Source organism: Anomaloglossus baeobatrachus, chromosome 3 (genome assembly GCF_048569485.1).
Source record: "Anomaloglossus baeobatrachus isolate aAnoBae1 chromosome 3, aAnoBae1.hap1, whole genome shotgun sequence".
NCBI lineage: Eukaryota > Metazoa > Chordata > Amphibia > Anura > Aromobatidae > Anomaloglossus > Anomaloglossus baeobatrachus.
Genome location: NC_134355.1, coordinates 604795505 through 604822697, shown reverse-complemented (window position 1 = coordinate 604822697; position 27193 = coordinate 604795505). Strand labels below are relative to the sequence as shown.

The window sequence follows — 27193 nt, the reverse complement described above, 5'->3', positions numbered from 1 at the left end:
CAACTACGACTTCACCATCAAGTATAGGGCCGGTCGTGTTAACATCAATGCTGATGCCCTCTCCCGAATGCCCCACTTGTCAGAAGGTGAGTGCAAAGATGATGACCTCGAGGAGATCGAGTTGCCTGCATTCCACCGGCCATCGGTTGAGAAGATCCATGTCCATCAACAACGGGTGAATCTGGATCCGCTACCCAGTCAGAAGTGGCAAGAAGCTCAAAATCAGGCACCTGCGGTCCGCCTGGTCAAGAACCTGGTAGAGCAAGGCGCCGCCGGGATGGACCCTGCCGCCCCAGCGGAGGCCCAACGCTTGTGGAAAGAACTGACCCGGCTGTGCCTGCATCAGGGGAGGCTGTACCGGGAGCTGATTAACCCGAAGACCCACGAGAAGACCCGCCAGTTGGTTATTCCCCAGGCTGATGTGCCCACCGTTCTGCAGGCGTACCATGATGGTGCCGGCCACTTCGGATGGAAGAAGCTGGAGATGCTGTTAAGAGAGCGGTTCTATTGGAGTGGAATGCGGGAATCGGTGGAAGCCTGGTGTCAGGAATGTGGTCCTTGTATGTTGAGGAGGAAGGATGAAGCTAGCCAGAAGGCCCCCCTGCATCCCATCGTTACACACCAACCGTTGGAGCTGGTCGCCTTGGACCATGTAAAGCTCACTCCCAGCCGAAGTGGGTATACCTACGCTCTGACCATAGTAGACCATTATTCTCGGTTCATGGTGGTTGTCCCGGTCAAGGACTTAACCGGCCGTACCGCTGCGAGAGCGTTCCAGGCGTACTTCTGTCGGCCCCATGGATACCCTGAGAGGGTGCTCACCGACCAAGGTCCAGCCTTTGAGGCGGAGGTATTCCATGAGTTTTGTCAGCTGTATGGTTGCAAGAAGATCCGGACCACCCCTTACCATGCCCAGACCAACGGTATGTGTGAGAAGATGAACCATCTAGTCCTGGGTCTCCTCAAGACGTTGCCACTAGAGGAACGGAATCTGTGGCCGGAAAAGCTGCCTGACTTGGTCGATATGTACAATAATATCCCGTCCAGTTCAACGAAGTGCACCCCAGCGTATCTGATGAGAGCTCGGCCTGGCCGGCTGCCAGTGGATTTGGAAATGGGATTGGAAGCCCCAGAGACGCTCCCCGCAACGGCTGAATGGGATGCCCGGCGGAGGGTGCAGTACCGACAGATTCAGGAGTATGTGGAGAAGAACCTGGGTCAGAGTCGAAAACAGCAGGAGCGGCACTTCAATCAGAGAGCGACTGCTGGGCCTTTCCAGCCTGGAGATGTGGTGTTGAAGCGGAAGAGAAAAGCCCACAAGCTGGATGATCAGTGGGAACAAACCCCCTACGTCATTCAGCCCACCGGATGGGAGAATGGAAAGACTTACCAGATCAGTCGCGACCAAGGGGGCACTTTGGCCACGGTTTCTCGGGACCATCTGAAAAGGTGCCCACCAGCCTTGAGGACAATGCCGGAGGTGCCAGCTCCTCCACCAGCGGAAAAGGAAAAAGAGGTGATCCACACGGTGATGGGTGACTTCCCAGCAGACTGGCCTATGCAGAACGGCGCGGTGATTCTTCCAGTGATATTGTTCCCACAACCTGTGGATGAAGAAGTGGTGGAAGCGGTCAACCGTGAGCCAGAACCGATGCCAGTGCCCAGGAATGAACCTATGCCCAGCTCCCCTATGCCTTCACCTGTACCACACGATAGCCGGGAGGTGGAACCAGTTGTTCCCTCTGCCCCACTGCCTAGCCCTACTGATACCGGTCCCCGGAGGTCCACCCGTTCCAACTTAGGTAGACCCCCACTTAGGTACAGAGAAACCGTCCTTTAGAGAGGGGATCAGGGAGGCAGTTATGTGAGTTTAGAGTTTGTTTGTTGAAAAGTTGAAAATGATAAGAAAAATGATAATTACCGAAGTTTAACCTGATTTGCTTTTGTGATTGAACCGGCTGGAGCCGGCACCGTTGTCCCCGTGGGGACCGTTTAAAGTTTTGCATGGGAACTATCCATGGACAAGCCCGTGAACTTGCAGGGCACCACAAACGTTAAGTGGCTTGTAAATATGTTGTTTACCGTTACCGTTTTCCGCGATGCCGCCTCCGGAGAGGCAGGTTGGAGGGAGGGCCCTCAGCAGAGCAGGCTAGGGCCCAGCCACCAAAGGAACCGGTGGCTACCCTCTGGAGGGAAGGACAGATCCCGCTCGGGTACCGTGTGCAGGACTGTGGGTCAAGGGGTGCTGCCTGGGTTTTAGGGGCAGCATCAGGGCCAGGTTGCTTGGGTGGGAGAGAGCGGAAACCGTAACCGTGAACCGTTTGTAACGTTAAAAGAAATGTGCCTCCCGTCTTGGGAAGAGTTATGATTAAAAATGTATATATGTTGATTTTCCAAATGTTATCTTTTTCAGAAAAATAAAACCGGTGTAGGACGGCAGCCCGCGGACGGTCTGCATTTTGCTAAGGGGGAATGTGACGCCCTGGGCAAGCCAGGGGTCACAGGTCACAACACCACCACACCCCACACTCCAGGTAGGCACATCACAGCTAAACTACAAATCCTTGTTGCCTTCCTCCAGAGGCTGATGATTCACACCAGGGGGTGGGCCAGGCGGTTGGCTCCGCCCACCGAGGAGGTCACAGCTCTGGAGGCGGGAGAAACCAGGCAGTCTAGTCAGGGAGGAGGAAGTGGAAGGAGTGGAGGAGTAGTCTAGACAGGGCAAAAGTAAACAGCAAAGGGAGAGTGAAAGTAGAAAAGTGGAAAAAGGAGGAAAAGCAAGTGAAGTGACAGAAGAGAAAGAAAGCCTGAAGGGTCCAGCTTTGTGTAGGGCCAGATCAGCAAGGTCAGCGACGGCGGTGACTGTCTGGAGTGGGACCGTTTGGAAGTTCCTGGAAGGACCCCGTTGGCTGTGTGCCCGGTGGTCTGGAGCAGTGTTCCGAAGGACAGTCAGCACCAGGGCAGGGGCCTTTCGGACCCCGGCAAGGCTAGGAGTCGCCAAATTTGCCGAATCCGTCAGTGACGGGGACGCAGATCCCCCAACAACCAAGTCCCGACTGAAGGCAACAGTCCAACCTGAAGCAGAGAGACACCGCCACCGCCACGGCACCAGTTTCTCAGGGCCAGCGCCTGCCGGCAAAGTGTAGAGCTCCTCCGGCCCAGATTGTAGTCGGGGAGCGGGTAACCGGAGGGAATCCACCGCTACCACAAGTCAACCATAGGTGCAAGGAAGAGGGACATCACCGTCACCTACCGGGAGTGCAGGTGCAGCCGTCTGTGGGACCGTCCTACCAGCCGTTTGGTTTACCGTACAAACTGTGTCCACGTCTCAGGCTGAGTGAGTACCACAGTGCCGCAAGGCACAGCGCTGCCCCCGCGTCCCTGCGCCCACCAGGTCCCGCACCTCACAAACCTCCACCGGGCCCCGGGATCACCAACCCCTACCCACGGAGGGGCAACACAACACCTGGCTGCTCCGCATCACCATCCCCGGGAGCCCCATATTGAGCAGCGGTGGTGAAATCACCACAACCGTGGGTGGCGTCACGGACAATAATCATCCCCACACCCAACAATCCCCTTTCACTCACGGGCGAGGAGTGCCGCTCGAGAAACCCCCGGGATCCGGCCCACCGCTCGAGCCACCACTGAGCAGCAGCCGCCGGACCCGAGCAGAAGGGGGTGAGCGTAGTGTGCTGACACCCTCCTCCCCGCCCGCGACACCAGCAGCGGTGGCCATGACCACTACAGGTGTGCAGCCCATACCAGCATCCGTCCCTAGCAAAAAATAGCTCCATCTCACTGTCTCTTTCCATCCTGCTTCATGTCATCCACACAAATGGTGTAAACGAAATGAAGGGTCAGAAGTACAAGACTGTAAACGAAATGAAGGGACAGAAATGGTGCCGACCTGTATTGTTGGGGGGAGTATCCAACTTCCCACCCTCCAGGGTGGGGTCTCTTCTGGCTTTCCCAACCCGCTCTCTCGTCAGTACACCCATCAGGGGCAGGCAGCACTACACATGGGGCATTTCTTAAACTTTTTCCTAATTTTCTTAACCCCCCAGCTTCTGAGCAAACAGGGTCAGACTTTGTGCTTTTTCCACTGTACCACGCATGATGGATGGGGCTCTTTTCCTCTCCCAGGCCATGTCCTACCCTCTTTGTTTTTCTGGCCACTAATAATTTCTTAACACAGGTGTCTTCTCTGCAGTCTTCTTTCTGAGGTTGTGAGGAGAATGACTCTGCTTGTGTGGTGCCCCTGACCTGGTCAGGCGCCACTGAGTACTGTACCCATGTTGGGTCAGTACTGACAGGTAATCCTAAAGGCTGGAATAGGGTGTGTATGCACAGACGCATAGTGACCAAGTCTCCCACACCATTAGAGGGGACCCTTGGGCAGACCCAAGAGGGGTCTTGCCTCTACATCTCATCAAGGGGTGTAGGGGAGGGGCTGGAAGATAGGTGGCATAGGCTGTCAGGAAAGTAGGAGGAGAGCCAGTCTGATAGTGGAGCAGAGCAGTTGCCAGAAGATGGAGTTGCGTGCAAACACTAGTCAGACCCTGCACATGTAGTAGCCGTTGACGAGGGAGAACGGCCACCAGACCAGTCAGCCAGAAATACGCTGAAGGAGTCAGTGAGTCGAGTATGGGGACTCCTGGTGACTAGGCACGCACGGGGAACAGGTCCCTAGAGTGAATGTCCATTTATTGATCTGCTAAACCTGCCAGTGAGGGGAACTACAAGTCCCGCACCAACCAACTAGAGTCCGAGCCTCAGCAGCAATGAAGGGGCCCATAAGAGTGATCGAGCCTGGAGCCATCTCACTTTGTCCACGCTGCCGGCAAACGGACCAAAAAGGGGAGAAAAGGCAGTAGCGACTTCCCTGGATGAATCCCACGGTACTTCAAGTCAGGGGTTATCCGAAACAAGAAGTGCTAGGAAGGCAAGCTAACGGTTACACTTAGACCGACCTAAAGGATACCTGATTTCACCTGGTTTATCTCAGTTACCTCACAAAACCATGAAAAAGTGAGGAAAGATCAGTTGCAAAACATTTTAGACTGAGACTCAGTTATTCTTGAACCTGTTGTTCTACAAACCCGAGCCTCTGGGGCAAGCCTCACTCACGGGAGGCCACACCATCTGACTGCAGACTTCATCAGCCCCAGACGCTCGTTAAAACTGCAGTGGTGGTCACCCATATCCCTGACCGCAAGCCGTGAGTGGCGTCACGACTCATATATAAATAACCTGACGTACCTGTTGCCAGAAATACCAAAGCGAAGACCCTGTGGCGTCCCTGGAGGTGGAGTGGTGTCCCTGAGGCGACCGCCATAGTTGGGCTTCACATCTGGCATCACAAACAGGATCAAGGACTAGACCTGTTTAGACAGGTGACAGTGCGCCTCAGCGGTCCGATCGAAAAATTTGAACCGCCGCCATTTTGGCACCGGTAAAAGCACGCAATTTTAAAAGCTGCAGCCTGCGCAGAAGAAAAGGTAACCGCCCACGAAGAGGAGTGGCTGGCCCAGCGCGAGAAGAGCGCTCTGACTCAGTGAAAGGAGAAGATGGGGCGGATCTGTCCCCGGACTGCGGGGACATCCCAGTCCTGTGGTAGGAGAACAACCAAAAATGAAACTAAGACAAAAGCGTGACCAGAACCTGATGAGCAACGACGAGACAAGATGGCGTCAGTGGAAGGTGACAGCAAGGAGCAGGGATGGACAAGGCCTATGACTGCCAAAGAGCTGGAGGCCGAGGTGGGAAGAATTGCCAACGGTTTGGAAGAGCAGAGCAGGCAAGAGATAGCCGCTTGGAAGAAAGCAATGATAACGGCAATTACCAACCTGTGGTGGTCGGTGCAGCGAGGCCCGCCTGGAGGCGCCGCTCACGCCCAACTGGAGTCATCATCGGCAATAGCGACCCTGCTACGGGATGTCTCCGGCATGAATCTGAGTGAGTGCAAAACCGCCCCTGTTCCACCTGGTATGCTGACCCCACCGGCATTGCCGTCAAAGTCCGGTGCGATGCCCGATGCGACATCCGGTGCGATGCCTAATGCAACACCAGATGCGATGCTCGTGGCCAGACCAGACCAGGCCGCAATGTCTCCTGTCCCAGTTACCAGACCAGAGGTGGTCACAGCGCCCTTCCCTGGATGAATCCCACAGTACTTCAAGTCAGGGGTTATCCGAAACAAGAAGTGCTAGGAAGGCGAGCTAACGGTTACCCTTAGACTGGCCTAAAGGATACCTGATTTCACCTGGTTTATCTCAGCATCGCCCGGGTACCTCACAAAACCATCAAAAAGTGAGTAAAGATCAGTTGCAAGACATTTTGAACTTAGACTGAGTTATTCTTGAACCTGTTGTTCTACACACCCGAGCCCCTGGGACAAGCCTCACTAACGGGAGGGCACACCATCTGAATGCAGACTTCATCAGCCCCAGACGCTCATTAAAAATGCAGTGGCGGTTACCCATATCCCTGACCGCAAACCGTGAGTGGCGTCACGAATCATATATAAATAACCTGACGTACCTGTTGCCAGAAATACCAAAGTGAAGACCCTGTGGCGTCCCTGGAGGTGGAGTGGTGTCCCTGAGGCAACCGCCACAGTTGGGCTTCACATTTGCAGCGTCACTTGAAGGAGGATACCGGGCCATGTGAACACCACCCTGGTTTGCCAAGGAGACTGTGTGCAGAACTGTCTTCGAGCGGGGTGCATCATATTTGATGCTTCACGCCGATGTCAATCACCCCTGCTGCTGGTCCTCGACATAGTAAGACATTACACCAGAGTTCATTTAGCCAAAATGTATTGTTTACTGTTATTCTTCACACCATTATGACAGACATGACCTTCCTTTCACTCTCTGTGGCATATTACTCTTGACATATGATTCCTGCACATGTCAGCTGATTTGAACAGTGTGACAGTGCAATTTAAATGCCCGCAGAGGTAAACCTGCACTTACCCGCCTCCATCGGTGGCGCCGTGACGTGATCATGGAGAGCCGATGGTTACCATGATAGCACAGGGTCATATGATGATTCCTGTAGCTCACATGACTCACTTCCTGTAACAGCAAGCAGAGCAGCCTCTGTTGCAAGAGATGTGCATTTCTGGTGATCACTCCCCTTTTTCACCATTGAAAATTAAATGGTTAAAAAAATAAAAATTATGTACCAAGCACGGAAAAATTGCAAAAAAAAAGTACAATTGCATGATAGTTTACCGCATTACATCAACACATGAGCTTTACCCTATAAAATATCCCCAAAACTATCATGCAATTGTACTTTTTTTGCAATTTTTCCGTGCTTGGAACTTTTTTGCCATTTTCCAGTACAGTATATGGTAAAACTTATGGTTTCATTTAAAAGTACAACTTGTCCTGCAATAAAAAAAAGCCCTCATATGGCAAGGCTGATGGAAAAATAAAAAAGTTATGGCTCTCAGAAGAAGGGAAGCATAAAAAATAAAAATAAACGAAAAACGGAAAATTGCTCGTGGTGAAGGTCATATGACCACAGATCCTTCAATTATAAAACAACATAATAAAGATACCTGAATTTTTTCATGAATAACTTGGTCCCACAGAGAACAAAGCATGTGGGCACAAAGCTCTCGCTTACCTCTTGTCTTGGGGTGGGGTTACCTCTGGTTACCCACTTCACAAGGGAGTGCTTTGGCCCACGACAAATAGCTATTGATTCTCACTTTCAAATACTACAAGGCAATTCATAACAATGAATGGAACTCTACAGCGATGTACAAACGGGGTCAGAAGCTATTAAAATATATTCCCAACCCGTCTGTTTTTTTTCTAGAAATGCAGTCCATAACAATTTTCCTCCTATTGAAGCCCCTAGATTCCCTTTTCATTGCAGCCATAAAGTATGATGCCAAAATAATTCCTCCCCCAAACACAGTATGATACCACCATACTGAATTTATCCACAATACCCTCCACAGGCACAGCATGATAACCTTAAGGGTGCTTTACACGAGGCGAGCTATCGTGCGATGCATCGTCGGGGTCACGGTTTTCGTGACGCACATCCGGCATCGTACACGATGTCGTCTCGTGTGACACCTATTAGCGACGCAGTATCGCTCACAAGTCGTGAGTCGTGTACTCATCGCTAGGTTTCATAAAATTGTTTAATTAAAATGGCGCCAGTTGTTCATCGTTTCTGTGGCATCACACGTTGCTCCGTGTGACACCACGGGAACAAGGAACACAGCTTACCTGCGTCCCGTGGCACCCGCCGGCTACGTGGAAGTAAGGAGGTGGGCGGGATGTTACGTCCTGCTCATCTCTGCCCCTTCGCTTCTATTAGCCGGCTGCCGTGTGACGTCGCTGTGATGCCGAACTTCCCTCCCACTTCAGGAAGTGGACGTTCGTCACCCAGAGCGAGGTCGTCCGGAAGGTAAGTGCGTGTGACGGGGGTTAAACGAGTTTGTGCGCCACGGGCAGAGATTTGCCCGTGACGCAAAAATGACGGGGGCGGGTACGATCGCTCATGCTATCGCATGATAAGTCGACTCGTGTAAAGCAGACATAACTGTACCCCCTCCCAACTTCCCTAGCAAAGTAAGTGACCCCAGTACAATATGATCCCCCAACTGTGACCCCCACACCTCTGCACACAGTATGATGGCCCCAACACAACCCTCCCCTTTGTGTAATGGAACCCACTAGCCGTTTAAACAGTATAATGGGTTCCACATTGCTTTCTATATAGTATAATGTACCCCACATATGGTATATGGGGCTCCACTTTGTCTTCCATATAGTATTGTGCCCGACATTGCCTTCCATAAAGTATAATGTGTCCTACATTGCCTTTCATATAGTGTAATGCCGCCAAATTGCCTTCCATACAGTATAATGCCCCACATTGCCATCAATAAAGTATAATGTGCCCCATAATGCCTTTTATATAGTGTAATGCCCCCACATTGCCTTCCATATAGTATATTGAGCCCCAAATTGCTTTTTATATAGTATAATGATGTGCCTCATATTGTTCTCAATATAGTACAATTTGCTCCACATTGACTTATGTAGTATACTGGGCTCTTTATTGTACTCATTGATATGAAAAAAATACTTACCTCTCCTCGTTCCGCTGCTGCTCCAGTCTCGGCAGCGAGCATTGTGAACCTGCCCAGCATGGCATAATGGGTGCGATGAAGTTACGTCATCATGACCGCTGCGCCGAGACCTCAGTTCTCAGACGTAGAGGGAGAATGATGGAAGGGGGAGTAGGCTGCTCCCTCTTTCGTACCCATAATGCCAATACTATTGAACATGCGATGACGGGTGGAAATAAGAGTGCAATTGCTGGGACTAGACCCCCCCATCTTGTGGGCCCCATAGTGGTACACCACTAGAGAGAGAGAGAGAGATATTTTTTTATGGAATCCGTCATTTAATGGATCAGGATGGATCCGGCGACCATAGGCTTCCATTATAACAAACGACAGATGCCTACAGATCCGTCGCTCTCAGTTTTTTTGACGCACACAAAAAACATTCCTGTGGACGTCGGGTCCGTCGGATGGACAACGTTTTTCAATGGATAGGTCCCGTGACAAATGCAATGCAAGACCATCAGTCGCAATCCATTGTTAATACAAGTCTAAGGGAAAAAAATTGAATCCTGCAAATTATTTTCCAGGATTCAGTTTTTTCTCAAAGCGACGGATTGTGACTGAGGGAAATGACGGAAATGGGAAAGTAGCCTTATATTGCAAAAACCGGTTACAAATCCATACATACATACGTTAAGCGTCAGATGAAAGCACTAGATGTCTACGCAAGGGAAAATATGAACAAGTAGCAATCTGTACTCTAAGTTAACATTATATAAAGTTTGATAAAAAATATTTTTTAGAATATAAAATCGATAACATTCCCCTCAACTTTTACATTTATCTTTGCCGCTAGACTGAGTTTAGTAAAAGAGAAGCCATAGAGAAATAGACCCACAGATTCATATATACCTTGATGTGGATTTTCCTTCCAAGCTTCTAGATTCATGCTAGGTATATTGTCACAAGACTCAAAACCTTCAGGATAATTTGCCATCAGAAAGGCGTCAGGAGGGGCGTGAGTCAGTCCCGTATTATCACAAATCACGCGAGACAGGGAATGCCTTTCAAGTTCCAGTTTCTGTTTTTCAGTGAACACATTTGTATTTTCATACCAAAACCTAAGCGTATTACAAAGACAAAGCAAAATTAAACCTCTGTAACAAAAGTATTTTCCCATTACAGATTTTGTGTCTATTTTTCCAAATGTCACATTTAAATTTTTCAGATCATCCAACCAATTTTAATTTAAAGAGAAAAACATGAGACAGCAAAAAGCACAGCTCATAAACGATTGGTCCATTATTGAAGATACAGAATTTTAGTCCATTTTATGTCATCCATTGCAACATGTCGTCCAAGTCCTGCCGACTGAATGCGGCTCCACACATCACATAGCCATCATCAGAAATATGCCAGATATAACAGCATCTATGTCTTCTTAAAAGTTCCATCTTTGACTCATCAATCTACAGGATAGTATTCAAAAAGTCTTGAGGGCCACTTACAGAGGTTTGCACCACGTCATTCTATCCTGGATGCTATTTTTTTGCAAAGTCTGTTTTGCATGGTGGCATTGTGTGCACTGACAGATTTTGGTTAGCTGGCCAATTCTCGGAAACTTTACCACTATTCCATGTTTTGTCCACTTGTGGATAAACATTCACAGTAATCTCAGACCACTTGTAGCTGGTGGCCCACAACTTGTAGATTCCAGTGACTTTGGTATCTGTATGTAAATATCTTTCAAGTGAACCTGTCAGGTGCAATATACACCCAGAACCACGAGCAGTTTTGGGTGCATATTAGTGATTCCTGCCTAACAGTCCCTGTATACACTAGCATAGATAAAGGGAAAAAAATATTTCTAAAGATTATTTATTATATGCTAATGAGACCAGTGACTAGTCGCAAGGACGTTACTTCTTTGGCTAGTAGGCCCACATAGCATGTTAGCCTGCCCCTGTGGGTGTACTAACACGCTAATGAATGCACAGCTTTGCCACACATACCTCAGTCTTGATGGCGGTTGGCGGAGGATGGATGTGCAGTGAGCATGATCCGGTGTCCCAGGACTTCCAATCGTGCACACTAAACTGATGCCGGGTGTAAGCTTCCCAGCTTCAGTAATCTATAGAGCACATGACCGGAAGTGCTGGGGACTCCACTCATGCACAGTCCACATCCATCCTCCACCATAAAAAGTGAAGTATGTGCGCCGTTGCTGCACATTCATTAGCATGGTAGTACGCACACAGGGGTGTGCTAACATGCTATGTGGGCCGACTAGCTAAGGGGATAAATGCCCTTAGGACTAGTCCCTGGCCTCATTAGCATATAATATGTGATGTTTAGAAAAACTTTTTCTAAAGATCTCTTTATCTTTGCTAGTGTATACAGGGACCAGATAGGCAGGAATCACTAATATGTACCCAGAACCGCTCATAGTTCTGAATGCATATGTTGCGGACGGAGGGGTGGGAACGCCGCTCGTCTGGGATCGCTGGCACTCGGGTCCGGTGCTTCTGCTCCTCGGTGGCTCGAGCACGGTGCCGGACCCGGGGCTCGAGCAGCGCCTCCTCGCCCACGAGTGAAAAAGGGGAGGTTTTTGGTGGGTATTTGAGATGTTGGTCATGACGCCACCCACGGGTCGTGGTGATGGTGGGCACCACCGCTGCTGGTGACAGGGGATCCCGGGAGCGATGGCGGAGAGCAGCTGAGGTGTTGACCCCTCTGTGGGTAGGGGCTGTTGGTCCCGGGGCCCCGGTTGTGGAGTAGGGAGGAGGTATAGGTGCAGGTGCCGAGGCGGGGAGGCAGCGTGGGCGTGGGGGCAACGTTTCGGTGCAGCGCGGTGCCGGATGTTGTACTCACTCAGACACAGAAGGACAGAGTCTCTGGTAAACCAAATGGCTGGATGGACGGGGCCCACAGCTAGCTGCGGTGTTTTCACTCTCCCCGGACGGGTTGATGGTGGCTGTCATTTTCCTGCACCTGTGTGAGTGTATTTAACTCCTAGGGCTTCCCACGGGTAGTCCACTCCCCAGCGTGTACATGTCGGGAGAGCCCGTTTGCCCGCAGGCGCTGGCCCTTGGATCTCTGGCCCTTGGCGGTGGCACTTGTCCGGACGGGTTGGGCTGTTGCCTTTTGACGGGACTTAGGTGGGAATGAACCCCTGAGGTCCAGACCGCAATCAGATAATTTGACCTTTGCGGCGGCTCCTAGCCTGGTCGGGGTCTGAGTACCCTGCCTTGGTGCTTGGCTTCAATCTGCTCCCCGGTTCGGTACCGGCGGGCCACCGCCCGACCCCGGTCCTACAGTTCCGCTGACCTACACCAACTCCTGCAGACGGCCACCACCGTCTGCCGACCTTGCTGAACGTGCCTGGGCTCCAACCCAGACACCGACAGTTTTCACTCCTCTCACTTTCACTGTCTACCAAACAACCTCCTGTCTTTTCCCGCCTCCAGGCCTGTGAACTACTCAGTGGGCGGGGCCAACCGCCTGGCTCCACCCCACCTGGTGTGGACATCAAGCCTGGAGGGTGGCAACAAGGATTTGATTGACTGGTGTCACCTACCCAGGGGAGGGGGTGTGTGTGAGGTGTTAGTGTACTGTGACCTCTGGGGGTCCAGGGCGTCACACATATTGCACCTGACAGGGTCACTTTAAATGTGACATCATATGCAACTTTTTGAGACCTTCTAGTTTCTTAACATTGCCAGACAAGTTCAATTTAATTATAGATTCAAAGGGTATAGCAGTATTAATGGCTGGATCTGGCTAGTGAAATTGAACCAAATAGTCATTCAATTTAGTTAAGTCAAAAACATGTGAACACAATATGGAAGGGGGGACATAAGGATAACCTACAATGTAGACCAAATTCCACCCCAAACAAGGACTGTGATTTCAAAGTATGTGGTAGAGACCCAAGGAATATATAAACCTATAGTTATAAAAAGAGTCACAAAACTACATTAATGCAAACCAATACAAAATGTTATTTATTAATCAATTATAATATTACCCGTAGTAAAGTGCAATTGCACAATGCGCGACCCCCCTTGAAGAAGCCCACACGAAATGCACGTTGGGGTCAAATCTGTTGTTCCCTCCCTGTTTTCACTTGTCTAAGGTTTATTCAGTTACTTCGGACAGCAGTGAAACAGTCTCAGTTGCCCTCATGGCCCTCAATATTTGTTGATCACTCTGAATTGCATCTAAAGTGGAATCCCTTACACCAACTGACATACAGCAATGCATCAAACACTGTTCTCAATCTGCTGATTAACCATCCCTCTTCTCAATCTGCTGACTGACCCTCCCTGTTCTCAATCCAGTGACTGACCCTCCCTCTTGTCATTCTGGTGACTGACCTTCCGTGTTCTCAATCCAGTGACTAACCCTCCCTCTTCTTAATCTGCTGAATAGCTCTCTCTGTTCTCAATCTTATGACTGACCCTCCCTCTTATCAACCTGCTGACAGACCCTCCCTGCTTTTAATATGCTGCCTACTCTCCCTGTTCTCAATCTGCTGATTTACCCTCCCTCTTCTCAATTCACTAATTGGCCCTCTCTCTTTTCAATCTGCTGACTGACCCGCCCTGTTCTCAATATGCTGATTGACCTTCCCTGTTCTCAATCCGCTAATTGACCCTCCCTGTTCTCAATCTGATGACTGACCCTCCCTGTTCTCAATCCGCTGATTGACCCTTTCTGTTCTCAATCTAATGACTACCCCTCGTTGTTCTCAATCTGATGCCTGACCCTCCCTGTTCTCAATCCGCTAATTGACCCTCCCTGTTCTCAATCTGTTGACTGACCTTCCCTGTTCTCAATCCACTAAATGACCCTCCCTGTTCTCAATCCGCTAATTGACCTTCCCTGTTCTCAATCTGCTGACTGACCCTCCCTGTTCTCAATCCACTAAATGACCCTCCCTGTTCTCAATCCGCTAATTGACCCTCCCTATTCTCAATCTGCTGACTGACCCTCCCTGTTCTCAATCCTCAATTTCACCTGTATACCACCTGCATGCCCATATTAATAACTAATAAAATGCAAAAGGGTGACAGATTCCCTTTAATGTGTGTTGTTTATTCTCTTGGGCTCCCCACATAGTGTTCTAGATAGATGTCTCATTGATATGGTTATGTAATGTTCATTATTTGCTATGTGTATGTGACATCCATGAGGACAAGCTATACAGGCAATGCTAAAGATTCCCTTTAATCCATGTGACCTCAGGGCAGTGTCTTGTATATGTTGGAAATATGTGAGAATTTAGTATCTAATTTGCTAAAATGGAATGGGCAGGGTACATGTTTAATTATTTCTTGACAATAGAATATTACTACATCAGATATAATTCAAACTAGTAACTACAGATCGGAGACTAAAGACTTTCAGTGCAATGTTGAATGTTCTAAACATTTATAGGAAAACTTTTGTGAGAAGCTGTTATTTTGTGTGAATGGATTGTGACAATTCAGTGATCTCTCTATTTTTAGCAGGTGCCTCAAGCTTGTTCATGTTTTAGTATTGGATATTGTTGGATGTGCAAAATCTCCTCCATTTTTTTTTTTTTGTAGCGATACACGTGTGTCCCAAGATATAGGTTGACTTGTGATAAATTCGTCAATGTGTCCCAGTTCAGTCACTTTAACTCTGCGGGGAGACTTCAGTTAATCATGAGCAGACAGTCGCATTGTAGCCATGCTATATTTTGCTTTAGTAAGAAGGAACGGTACTGGTTTGTCTATTAGCGAGCCTAACGCCAGTAACGCTTACATCTTCCTATATATACTAAAACTGAGCCATAAAAAAAAAACCATATATTTGTGGAAAGATTCACAGTAAACAACATATATACATAATACGTAGCATAAAACAATGTTATAGCACATAGCAAAAGTTTTGACCTCCGAGACTCCTACTGATTTTGAGAAAGAAGTAGCAGAGGTGACTTTGACGTTTCCATTTCTCTTCATTCTAGTGAATCAGACTGTTTTAGTTCCTTGCACAGCGGGTGACCAGGAGGACTGCTGAACAAAGAAGATCTATGATGCCCTACAAGTCTGTTGAGCGACTAGAGTAAATTTCTTGGGTGTTGTGATCAACGTTTTCCCATGGCTGCTAGAGAAGTGCTCCTGCAATAATAATTTTTAAGGAACTTCTATTTAGAGAATTCATTTTAAGGGATTTCGGAGTTTTAACATTTAAGTGGACTATATCAGCACAGAATGGCTGTTCACACCAAGTACAGGCACTTGACTCATCATGGCGGGCTAATCTTTTCAATGCACCCTCCCACCCACTTGGTTTTCCTCCCATTTTCTTTGATTGAGAGCTCTTGCTTCATAGAGCTAGAGAAGTGTGGATATAGATGAGATAAATGGAAACAAGCAGGTGGAAGGGTGCACTTAAATGTTTGGCCACATCATGATGCACTGAGCATCTGTGCTTGGTCTGACAGTCATTCTGTGCTGACCGAGTCCCTTTAAGGCCCCTTTCACACATCATTTTTTTGCCATCAGTCGCAATCCGTTGGCTCGATGGATCGACGGATCCGTTGCAGATTGTGGAAAATCTGATGTGACGGATTTTTTTTTCGACGGATCCGACTAGCAGATACTAAATAATAAATTGGAGCATGTTCAGTTAAAAAAAAATGGAATCCGTCACCGGATTCTGTCATTTGATGGATTACAACGAATCCAGGCCCATAGGCTTCCATTCTACTAAACGACGGACGGCGACGGATCTGTTGCTGTCCGATTGTTCGACAGAGACAAAAAATGTTACTTTGTCCATTGTCTCCATCCGACGGACAAACAATTTCAACAAATCCGTCGAACGATGAATGATACGTGAGGCCATCCGTCGTAATCCGTCGCTAATACAAGTCTATGAGATAAAAACAGATCCAGTGGCATCAGTCACTGGATCTGTTTTTTTTCAAAATTGGGACTGATGGCAAAAAACTGATGTGTGAAAGGGGCCTAATTGATTGCTCTCAGTGAGAGAGACAGAAATATATATATTCTGATCCTACATGGCTATTGGGACAATAAATCTTTCACACCACTAATCAAAGCTAATTAAGGATTCACTCTCTAAGCTCAGTGTTTGTTTATTTAACACTAGAAGTCCCAGAAATTTTGAGCTCCCCCCTGAAGTCCCGAAAGAGGGTCAAATGACCCTTAGTCCAAACTAACCTAACTAACTAAAAACTAAATGTCTAAACTCAATGGAAAACAACAACCTCCTGTGGTGCGACAGTAATGGCCTTAACTAGAGAACAAAAGACAGTGATTATAGGATGTTAGCTAAAATCCTTCAGGTCATTCGACCCATCTCTGGGTTCCAAAGGTAGAAATGTTAAATTACCCCTCTCTGGGACTTCTAGTGTTAAATGTCCTTTTATTATGCCATCCCTCTGCTCTGTTTGTGTATATATTTGTGTTTCTTCAGATATTTTGTCATACTATGCCTGATGAAGTGACCTGAGATGTCTCGAAAGCTTGCTTTATAACACCATTTTATTTTAGTTAGCCATGGTATCCCAACTACAAGAATATATATTTTTTTGTTTCTCTCACTGAGAGCAATCAATCATTTTTCAATTGGCTAACACGGTACCAAAACCTTTTTTCTTTTAAGTAGTGGCCTAAGGCACATCCATAGGATATGTTGATGTGTAAACAGGAGATTTATGACCTTGAAGACCCTTAAAAATCTTGAGAAGTCAAGAGGTTGTGGTGTTTGGTGAACTGCTATGCCTCCTTCACAGATTTACCAAACACAACACTAACCTCATTCCAGCTTGCAAAGTGTATTTCAACCATATTCACATAATTTGGGTTATTATGTCACAGACCATCAATAGGAAAAATGTGTATTCATTGTATGAATGTTCCAAAAAGGAAAAATGCAGGACAGTTCCCCAATGGCATCAAAGGCATCTATGGAGAAAGGTACTGCCTTTGTCATTCCATTAACGCCTGTAGAGCAACTACATCCATGGACTGAAGTCCCACACTCTGTACCCAAGGCACACAGTTCAGTCATGCTCTACAATCACATTTCTATTTTCTTTTCTTTACCAAATATAATAGGGAGGATAATTTGTATAAGCATTGAAATTGTAAGAATTAATTATCATACCGGTCTCCATCTCTCAATGCTCGAATTTGCATTCCAATTAAACAAGCAAATAAAGGTCCTGTTCTTCCACCTGGTAATAGATCTTCTACCAAACCTCCCAGCCACACGTCAATGTTATCGGGATGTCCATACAACTCGATCATTTTCCTCCTGGTGTTCTTGTTAGAAATAGCCATTTTCATGTCGAAAGTTGAATTTAGTCTTGGTAGTCCACAAAACTCCCTCCAATTATTGTATCCTTAAAAAAAAATCAGACCTGTTTTATATATGTAGATATATATATATATATATATATATATATATATATATATACTATTTGATATATATAAACTGGCATGCATATTTCAAGCTTTTACTGTTCCAGTGTATCAAAAATAAAAAATAAAGTCGCTTTAGTAAAACCTTTTGCCCCATTTTGTTGCCACACCTGCTATACAGATATGTATGTCTGAACGTGTACAAACAACCTCCTGTAGTCTGATCCTGGAGTCATATTGTCTTCAATGTGGCTAATGTACAGTACAGACCAAAAGTTTAGACACACCTCATTCAAAGAGTTGACTCATTGATGGCTTCAAAACTATGAATTAACACATGTGGAATGAAATACTTAACAAAAAAGTGTGAAACAACTGAAAATATGTCTTATATTCTAGGTTCTTCAAAGTAGCTACCTTTTGCTTTGATTACTGCTTTGCACACTCTTGGCATTCTCTTGATGAGCTTCAAGAGGTAGTCACCAGAAATGGTCTAACAACAGTCTTGAAGGAGTTCCCAGAGATGCTTAGCACTTGTTGGCCTTTTTGCCTTCACTCTGTGGTCCAGCTCACCCCAAACCATCTCAATTGGGTTCAGGTCTGGTGACTGTGGAGGCCAGGCCATCTGGGGTAGCACCCCATCACTCTCCTTCTTAGTCAAATAGCCCTTACACAGCCTGGAGGTGTGTTTAGGGTCATTGTCTTGTTGAAAAATAAATGATGGTCCAACTAAACGCAAACCGGATGGAATAGCATGCCACTGCAAGATGCTGTGGTAGCCATGCTGGTGCAGTATGCCTTCAATTTTGAATAAATCCCCAACAGTGTCACCAGCATAGCACCCCCACATCATCACACCACCTCCTCCATGCTTCACGGTGGGAACCAGGCATGTAGAGTCCATCTGTGAGAGACATCCTGAGAGATTATGAGAATTATGACATTTATTGATGTCATAATGCTACCAGCTGCTTGGAGACCCAGCACCTGTTCAACCAAGGTGTCAAAATCCAATTGAGACAGTCCCTGAAGTAGAAGGAAACCCCCTGCGGAGTAGAGCTTTCTGCAGGATATAGAGCCCTTTCATCCTGCTCTCACTTGTGAAAACCAATCTCCTCTCCCTACAAGCCTGGTAGGGTGACAGATTGCATCATAAGAGAAGATCATGGGCAGATCCCTGAAGCTATTGCAGACGGTCAGTCTAGGAAATCATAGAGGAATTATGAAAATACCGCACACCTTATGTCCACAATGTTTATATTAATGACTTCAGAACAAAAAGGCGCACACCATGCATATTTCATATTAATTGTGCGATGTGTGGAACAGTCAGAATTAATAACTGGCCACAGGAAGCCCGCAGGACGCTCATATTTCCTATCAAAATGGAGATCAATTCACAACAGCAAAAATGAGGGTCAAATCGTAAGTGTGAGAAGCTCAGGGGCAGAGCTAGGCTGGGAAATATAACGTTAGATTATTCTCAGCTAGCAGCAGGGGGAGGGAATTCCCAGCCAGGATGATGTCACGAGGGGGGCCATATGAGCCCAAGACAGAACAGATAAAAGTTAGGCACAGGGATCTGTGCATCGTCTTTACTCGGGGGTCATGTGTACTATACACATGTGAGGAAGTCCATGAAACCTTGGTCAAACAGCGCCCCCCTGTGTCCAGATGCATAAGGTAACTGCTTGATCTGACTCTGTTTGTGACCACGTCTTATCTGTAAATGTACTCTGACATATATATATTCTGTAAATTCCATATTGTATATATTGTAGTATCTAGTGTGCCCTTAAGGCAATTAAATATATATATATAATTTAATCTTGGGCTGTTCTGTTATCTCGATCCTGAATTCCACGTCTGTGAGCTCGGCGTAATAGTTATCATAATTGATTGGTGGCAGCAAGTTTATGCCAAGGATCATTGTGGGGCAACCAGTGAGATCTGGGGAGGATTAAATATATTCCGCCCGCAGGAGACGGGGGAATATATACCTTACTCTCACCGGGAACCCTTCAGTCATCGGCATAGTAGAATAGCAGCCTCCTTGCTTATTGTTGGGCAATTCCATAATTGGCCTGACTATAAGAGGGGCGCTAGAGAGCGAGTCACATGCTCTGTCTGGTGGAAAGGTGGGGTGTAACTTCCACTTTCTCCCCCTTTTCCTGACATATTGGTGGCAGCGGTGGGATCGAGATAATAGTGTGTGTGAGTGTGAGAACCATACTCCCAGACACTAAGGACTGCCAGTAGCAGCTGTGGCTTCTGGGGTCTTAAGACCAGCTCAAAACTAGAGTATCAGAGTGCAGATACTGTAAGGTGTGTGGAGGCATCAGGTGGCAGTTCTGTGTCAGTGACCAAAGTCTGCAAGAATGGCTGATGGCACCAGGGGCCGCATAGCTATGCAACTGGCCAATGCTATGGCCGAAGCCGAAGAGGTGGAGGACGGTGCTGTGTGCCGCAGTAAGGAGCTTATCAATGAGCCCTCAAGGAGCCTGATGCCAGAGAACCGCTCTGCAGAGGACAGTGCACAACCTGGCCATTATGGACACGGCGAGGAGGAGCCCACCCAAGGGTCCTCAAGGAGCAAGATGCCAGTCCTCCACTCTGCAGTGGACAGTGAATCACCAGGCTCTGCAGCAGGTCGCTGATCACCTGGCTCTGCAGCATGCCACAGATCACCACTTGCCAATCCCTCCAGCCTGAGAGGTTCAGAGGACCTCCTTCAAACTGCTGTGACCAGTCTTGCAGCTGGAGACCAGAACACCTACAATATGCTTATCGCAGAGCAAGGGCGTCTGGCAGTGCAGGAGGCTGCGGAGCACAAGGCAGAGCGTGAGGCTGTGGAGCGAGATCGACAGGCAGAGTGTGAGGCTGCGGAGCGACAGGCAGAGCATGACCACCAGCTGCAGCTAGCCCAGCTCCAGCTCTCCTCATCCACCCAGGACAATCGAGACACCAAGCCGCCAAAGGTCCGTGTTGAGGACTTCCCAGGGCTGGAGAAGGATGGAGACTTGGACTCTTTTCTGAAGGTCTTTGAACGGACTTGCCTGCAGCACCATCTGGACAAGGAGCAGTGGGCCAAGTTCCTGACCCCCTGTTTAAGGGGTAAGGTCCTGGATATCCATGGGGAATTGCCTACTGAGGCGGTTCAGGGCTATGACACCATCAAGCGGGCTCTGATCCAACAGTATAACCTTAAGCCTGCTTTACACGTTGCAATTTCACATACGATATCGTATGCGATTTGCAACGCCCCCATCGTATGTGCAGCACGTTCAATTTGTTGAACGTGCCGCTCAAACGATTAATGATTCACACATACTTACCTTCCATACGACCTTGATGTGGGCGGTGAACGTCCACTTCCTGGAGTGGGAGGGACGTTTCGCGTCACATCGACGTCACGCGGCAGCCGGCCAATAGAAGCGGAGGGGCAGAGCTGAGCGGGACGTAAACATCCCGCCCACCTCCTTCCTTCCGTATTGTGGGCCGGGAGCCGCAGGAGGCAGGTGAGATCTGTTCATCGTTCCCGGGGTGTCACACACTGCGATGTGCGCTACCCCGGGTACGATGAACAAACTGACATTCAATTCGTCAGGAATTAACGACGTGCATGCGATGAACGTTTATTCATTCAATCGCAATTGCACGTCGCTGTCACACGCTACAACATACCTTACGATGGCGGATGTGCGTCACTTACGACGTGACCCCGTCGACACATCGTAAGATATCTTGTAGCGTGTAAAGCAGGCTTTACTCCGGAGTCCTACCGCAAGAAGTTCCGGAGCCTGCAGAAGGGACCAAAGGACACCTGGGTTGACCACCGGCGCGCCCTTGCCAGAGCTGCCGACCACTGGACCCAAGGCCTGCAGCTTACCACCAGACCGGAGATCCTGGATTTGTTCATCACGGAGCAACTCTTGTGGAACTGCCCTGAGGATCTCCGCCAGTTCATCAGAGACCAGAAGCCAAAGGGGTCCACTGCTACAGCTGCCCTAGTGGATGACTACACCAACAATCGGGCCCCTGAGGTCAAGAGAGCGGCCGCAAGCAGCACCTGGAGAGGGGGTAAGATGAATCCTACGACTGCCCCACCTGCCCCTAGACTGCAGGGGGTGTCCCCCTCGACTCCCCTCTCCAGGCCAGTGGCAGAACCAAGACGGTGCCACCAGTGCAACCAAACTGGCCACTTCAAGGCCATGTGCCCTCAACGCCCCAAGGCCCTTTCCCCGTCCCAAAGGCCGTCCATGGGGATGTGTGTGGGTGGGGGTGGTGGTAGGTCCCTCGACAACTTCCAACCTGTCACCGTCGGCTGGTCTATGACCATGGGACTGCGAGACACAGCCTTTGAGATGACCCTCATATGGCCTGAGATGGTGTTCCCCCAAGACTTGGTACCCGGAAAAACCCTCGCTGTCTCAGGGATTGGAGGCATTGAACCGACGCTTCACGTCACAAAGGTTTATTTGGATTGGGGTGCAGGACGAGGGGTGAGGGAGGTGGGAATATCTGATAATATTTCTGCCAAGGTGCTGCTTGGGACTGATTTGGGGCGGCTGGTGTCCCATTTTGTGGCTACTGAAACCCCAAGGGCTGATCTTTCAGCCAGTGCTGACCTACTACCTGGTGATGTTGATGTGTTATCTGTACCTGCTGTAAGGGAGGAGGGAGTGAACTCTGAGTCTTCTGCTTACACTGACATCACAGACACACACGCAGCTGCAGCTGTGACAGGAGAGGGGGTCAGAGAAAGGTGTGACAATGCCTTTACAGGTGATCAGCCAGTGAGCTGGGATCTGTTGCCCTCTGCAGGGATAAGCAGAGAGCAGGATAATGCAGGGAGAGAGCCAGTGTGTGAGGTGGGGGCTACCACAGCAAATGCGGTGCCCCAGGAGATTTCACAGAAGGGTTCTGCTGCTGCAGGGGGGGAACAGGCAGGTGAGATTGGGGCTGGCCCAGGAGCGGAAGTGCTCCCAGGTAAGATCTCGGTGCAGGGTTCCCCCACAACTGGGGTGTTGGGAAGCCAGGTTGGTCTGCCTGAACCGGCGACTTGATCAGGAACGGAGGGGAAGCAGGCATGACTCACGGTAACAGGGCCGTGGCCGCTGTCACCCGCAGTGGGAGTGCTGGAACCCAAGCAGCCTCCCGGAGGTCCGATAGCCGGGAAACGCTTCATACTGACGATAGTAGATTATGCCACCTGGTATCCTGAAGCAGTAGCCTTGTCGTCCATTCGGGCCGACAAGGTGGCCACCGCATTGCTGGAGATTTTCTCCCGAGTAGGTTTTCCCCAGGAAATGCTCACTGACCGGGGGACCCAATTCATGTCACAGCTGATGGAGTCCCTCTGTAAGCAAATCCAGGTGCAACATCTGGTGGTCAGCCCATACTATCCACAGACTAATGTCTTGTGCGAGCTGTTCAATGGCACCTTAAAGCAGATGCTTAAGATGTTGGTCGACTCTCACGGGCGTGACTGGGAGCGGTATCTCCCACACCTCTTATTTGCTTATCGGGAGGTTCCACAGGCCTCAACAGGATTCTCACCTTTTGAGCTCCTGTACGGGTGACGTGTGCGGGGCCCACTGGCTCTGGTGAAAGAGGTTTGGGAAGGGGATTTGGCCACCCCTGGAGTGTCGGTCATCGAGTATGTTGTGCGCTTACAGGACAAAATGCAGGCCTTGACGCAGCTGGTGCACAACAATATGGCTCAAGCCCAGGCCGATCAGAAGCGTTGGTATGACCAGAATGCTTGTGAGAGGACCTACTAAGTGGGTCAAAAGGTGTGGGTACTGGTCCCCGTACCACAGGATAAGCTTCAGGCAGCCTGGGAAGGCCCATACCTCATGTACGAGCAGCTCAACCCTGTAACGTACCTGGTCATCCTGGACCCTGCCCGTGGCAGGCGGAAGGCATTCCATGTGAACATGATGAAGGCACATCATGAGCGGGAGGCATGTGCACTCCCCATGTGCAACCAGCCTGAAGAGGGAGAGGCGGAAACCCTCTTGGATATGCTCACCCAGGTTAGGGCAGGTGGATCCATTGAGGATGTGGAGGTTGGCCATCAGCTTTTGGAGGGCCAACGGTTCCAACTGTAGGCCACCCTACACCCCTTCCGGGAGTTGTTTACCAACCGGCCCGGAAGGACTGAGTTGGCCGTCCACCACGTGGACACCGGGGATCACCTCCCGATCCGGCGTTCAGCATATCAGGTCTCCCTGCAGGTGCAGCAGCACATGCATCAGGAGATTGACGAGACGCTGAAGCTGGGGGTGATCCAGGCATCTAACAGAGCTTAGGCCTCGCCTGTAGTCCTCGTCCCAAAGAAGGACTGAACCACTCGGTTCTGCATGGACTACAGGGGGCTCAATGCTGTCACAGTCGCCAATGTGTACCCAATGCCACGCATCGATGACCTGCTCGATCAGTTGGCCGGGGCTCAGTACCTGACCATCATGGATCTGAGCCGGGGGTATTGGCAGATCCCCCAGACTCACGAGTCCAGGGAACGCTCTGCCTTTATTACCCCATTTGGACTGTACGAGTGCACGGTGATGCACTTCGGGATGAAGAATGCCCCTGCCGCATTCCAGCGGATGGTCGACACCCTACTCAAGGGACTTGAAGGGTACGCGGACGCATACCTGGATGACATCGCCATCTTCAGTCCCACCTGGGAGGATCACCTAGAGCATCTAGCACAGGTGCTCAGTCAGATCCACCAGGCAGGTTTGACCATCAAGCCAGGGAAGTGTCAGCTGGGCATGGGTGAGGTCCTCTACCTGGGTCACCGGGTAGGCGGGGGAGCTCTGAAACCAGAGCCTGGGAAAGTGGAGGCCATCCCATCCTGGTCCACCCCCAGGACCAAGAATCAGGTGATGCCCTTCTTGGGGACCGCCGAGTACTATAGGAGGTTTGTTCCACACTATAGTAGCCTGGCAAAGCCCCTGACAGACCTCACCAAGAAGAAGCTGTCCTCCGAAGTCGATTGGACAGTGGACTGCGAGACAGCTTTTCGGGCCCTAAAGACTGCCATGTCCAGCTTCCCAGTGATACAGGCAGCCGACTTCACGTGGCCGTTTGTAGTACAAACCGACGCCAGTGACTTCGGCCTCGGTGCGGTGCTCAGCCAGGTGGGCTCTGCGAGCCAAGAGCACCCAGTCTTGTACCTGAGCAGGAAGCTGTTGCCGAGGGAGGTGGCCTACTCCACGATGAAAAAGGAATGCCTAGCCATAGTGTAGGCTCTGCAGCATCTGCAACCCTACCTATAGGGCGCCGCTTCATTGTGGAGATGGACCACAACCCCCTCAGCTGGTTACACACTGTCTCCGGGACCAATGGGAGGTTGTTGCGATGGAGCCTGGCAATCCAGCAGTACAACTTCATCATTCGCCACAAGAAGGGCTGTGACCACGGTAATGCAGACGGGCTGTCCCGACAAGGAGAGGTCGCGGACGGGCGCGCAGGGGAGCACAGGAATGTGCTGCCCCCTAGCGCCCTCTAAAGGGGGGAGGTGTGAGAGACATCCTGAGAATTATGACATTTATTCATGTCATAATGCTTCTCCATGATGTCACCCCTGTTACACGTCGTGGCTCTCTTATTGCAGCCCTCCTGCTCAGCAGCACCAAAGGTCTGGGAGACTGCGCAGTCTGCAGGAGTTGCCTTCTCAGAGACACAGCAGAAGGGTGACACCTAGTGGTTCTCCCCTTGCAAGGAATGGAGAGGTCTCCCATCCCTTGCCTGCCACAAGCTCTCCTGCTCAGCATCACGGAGGCTCTGGGAGGTTGCGCAGTGTGCAAAGAATAGATGCTCAGGGAAGCAGCAAGACTTCCCATGTCTCTGCACATTGTGAAACCGGGGATCCCGCCTTTATGACCCAGAGGCAGGAAGATGAGCATGTGCTCCACGTGACGTCTTCTGATTCGCTCACTGATATCACACGGCCCCATGACGAGGCTGGTGATGTGCTGAATCCTGACTGGCTGGGCCAGGACGTCACGAACCCTGATTGGGTCACGCCCGTCTCGCGCCCGCCCTTGGGTGGAGCTACGCCTCCTTAAAAGCTCCCCCTGCCATCATGGCGGTGCGTGACCGTCCTTCTATGTTTGGATGTCTGGCAGCGTGCTGCCACGCCACTGCTCAGGCATTATTGTCTTTTGTGGGCTTTGCCCTTGCTACTCAGGCAGCACCTGGTTTGCAGGCCGTGTTCCTGCCTTGCTGCTCCGGCAGTATCTCCTTCTTCAGGCCGTGTTCCTGTCCCAGGTGAGCTCCTCGAGTCTCCACCGGACTCACCTGGTTATTGAAAGCACATGTGCGTGGGCACCTCTGTGCTACCCTCGTGCCATATCCTGTGACTCCCGCTGGCACACGTGCGTAGGCACCTCTGTGCGTCCCCGTGCAACAGGTACACCGATCGAAAAGGCCCGAGCCATACAACCCTCACGGGTTAGGGTGGACCGGTGTACATAGATCATCTGTGACATTCCAGACGATCACTAGTAGCAACCCGCTCACTCTTTCCTGACCATAGCAGCAGTCCCTTACACCGCACAGTGGACCTTGACCGGCGGAAGCTGTCCATTTCCCATCTTGGCACGCTTCCCCGGGTCCCCCTCGTAACAACCCCCTCCCTGCAGCTGCTTGGAGACGGAGCAGACAGTCCCTGAAGTAGAAGGAAACCCCCTGCGGAGTAGAGCTTTCTGCCGGATATAGGGCCCTTTCATCCTGCTCTCACATGTGAAAACCAATCTCCTCTCCCTTTTAGCACAAGCCTGGTAGGGTGACCGATTGCATTATAAGAGAAAATCATAGGCAGACCCCTGAAGCTATTGCAGATGGTCAGTCTAGGAAATCATAGAGGAATTATGAAAATACCGCACACCTTACGTCCACAATGTTTATATTAATGACTTCAGAACAAAAAGGTGCACGCCACGCATATTTCATATTAATTGTGCGATGTGTGGAACAGCCAGAATTAATAACTGGCCACAGGAAGCCCGCAGGACGCTCATATTTCCTATCAAAATGGAGATCAATTCACAACAACAAAAATGAGGGTCATATCGTCCGTGTGAGAAGCTCAGGGGCAGAGCTAGGCTGGGAAATATAACGTTAGATTATTCTCAGCTAGCAGCAGGGGGAGGGAATTTCCAGCCAAGATGATGTCATGAGGGGGGGGGCCGTATGAGCCCAAGACAGAACAGATAAAAGTTAGACACAGGGATCTGCGTATCGTCTTTACTCGGGGGTCATGCGTACTATACACATGTGAGGAAGTTCATGAAATCATGAAACCCTGGTCAAACGGCGCCCCCCTGTGGCCAGATGCATAAGGTAACTGCTTGATCTGACTCTATTTGTGACCACGTCTTATCTATAAATGTACTCTGACATATATATATATATATACTGTAAATTCCATATCGTATATATTGTAGTATCTAGTGTGCCCTTAAGGAGATTAAATATATATATAATTTAATCTTGGGCTGTTCTGTTATCTCGATCCTGAATTCCACGTCTGTGAGCTCTGCGTAATAGTTATTGTAATCGATTGGTGGCAGTGAGTTTATGCCAAGGATCATTGTGGGGCACCAGTGAGATCTGGGAGGATTAGATATATTCCTCCCGCAGGAGATGGGGG

General features: G+C 49.5%; 1 protein-coding gene across 1 annotated transcript in view; it reads right to left on the bottom strand.

The window, feature by feature from the left end:
• Positions 1-27193, bottom strand: part of TPO (thyroid peroxidase) — a 230903-nt gene that overhangs the window by 72130 nt on the left and 131580 nt on the right. Inside the window, exons 9-10 of the mRNA XM_075341562.1 lie at positions 17273-17510; positions 10019-10227 (exon numbers count right to left, since the gene is read on the bottom strand). Of these exons, the coding sequence (XP_075197677.1) occupies positions 10019-10227; positions 17273-17510 (447 nt within the window). The remainder of the gene's footprint in view (positions 1-10018; positions 10228-17272; positions 17511-27193) is intronic.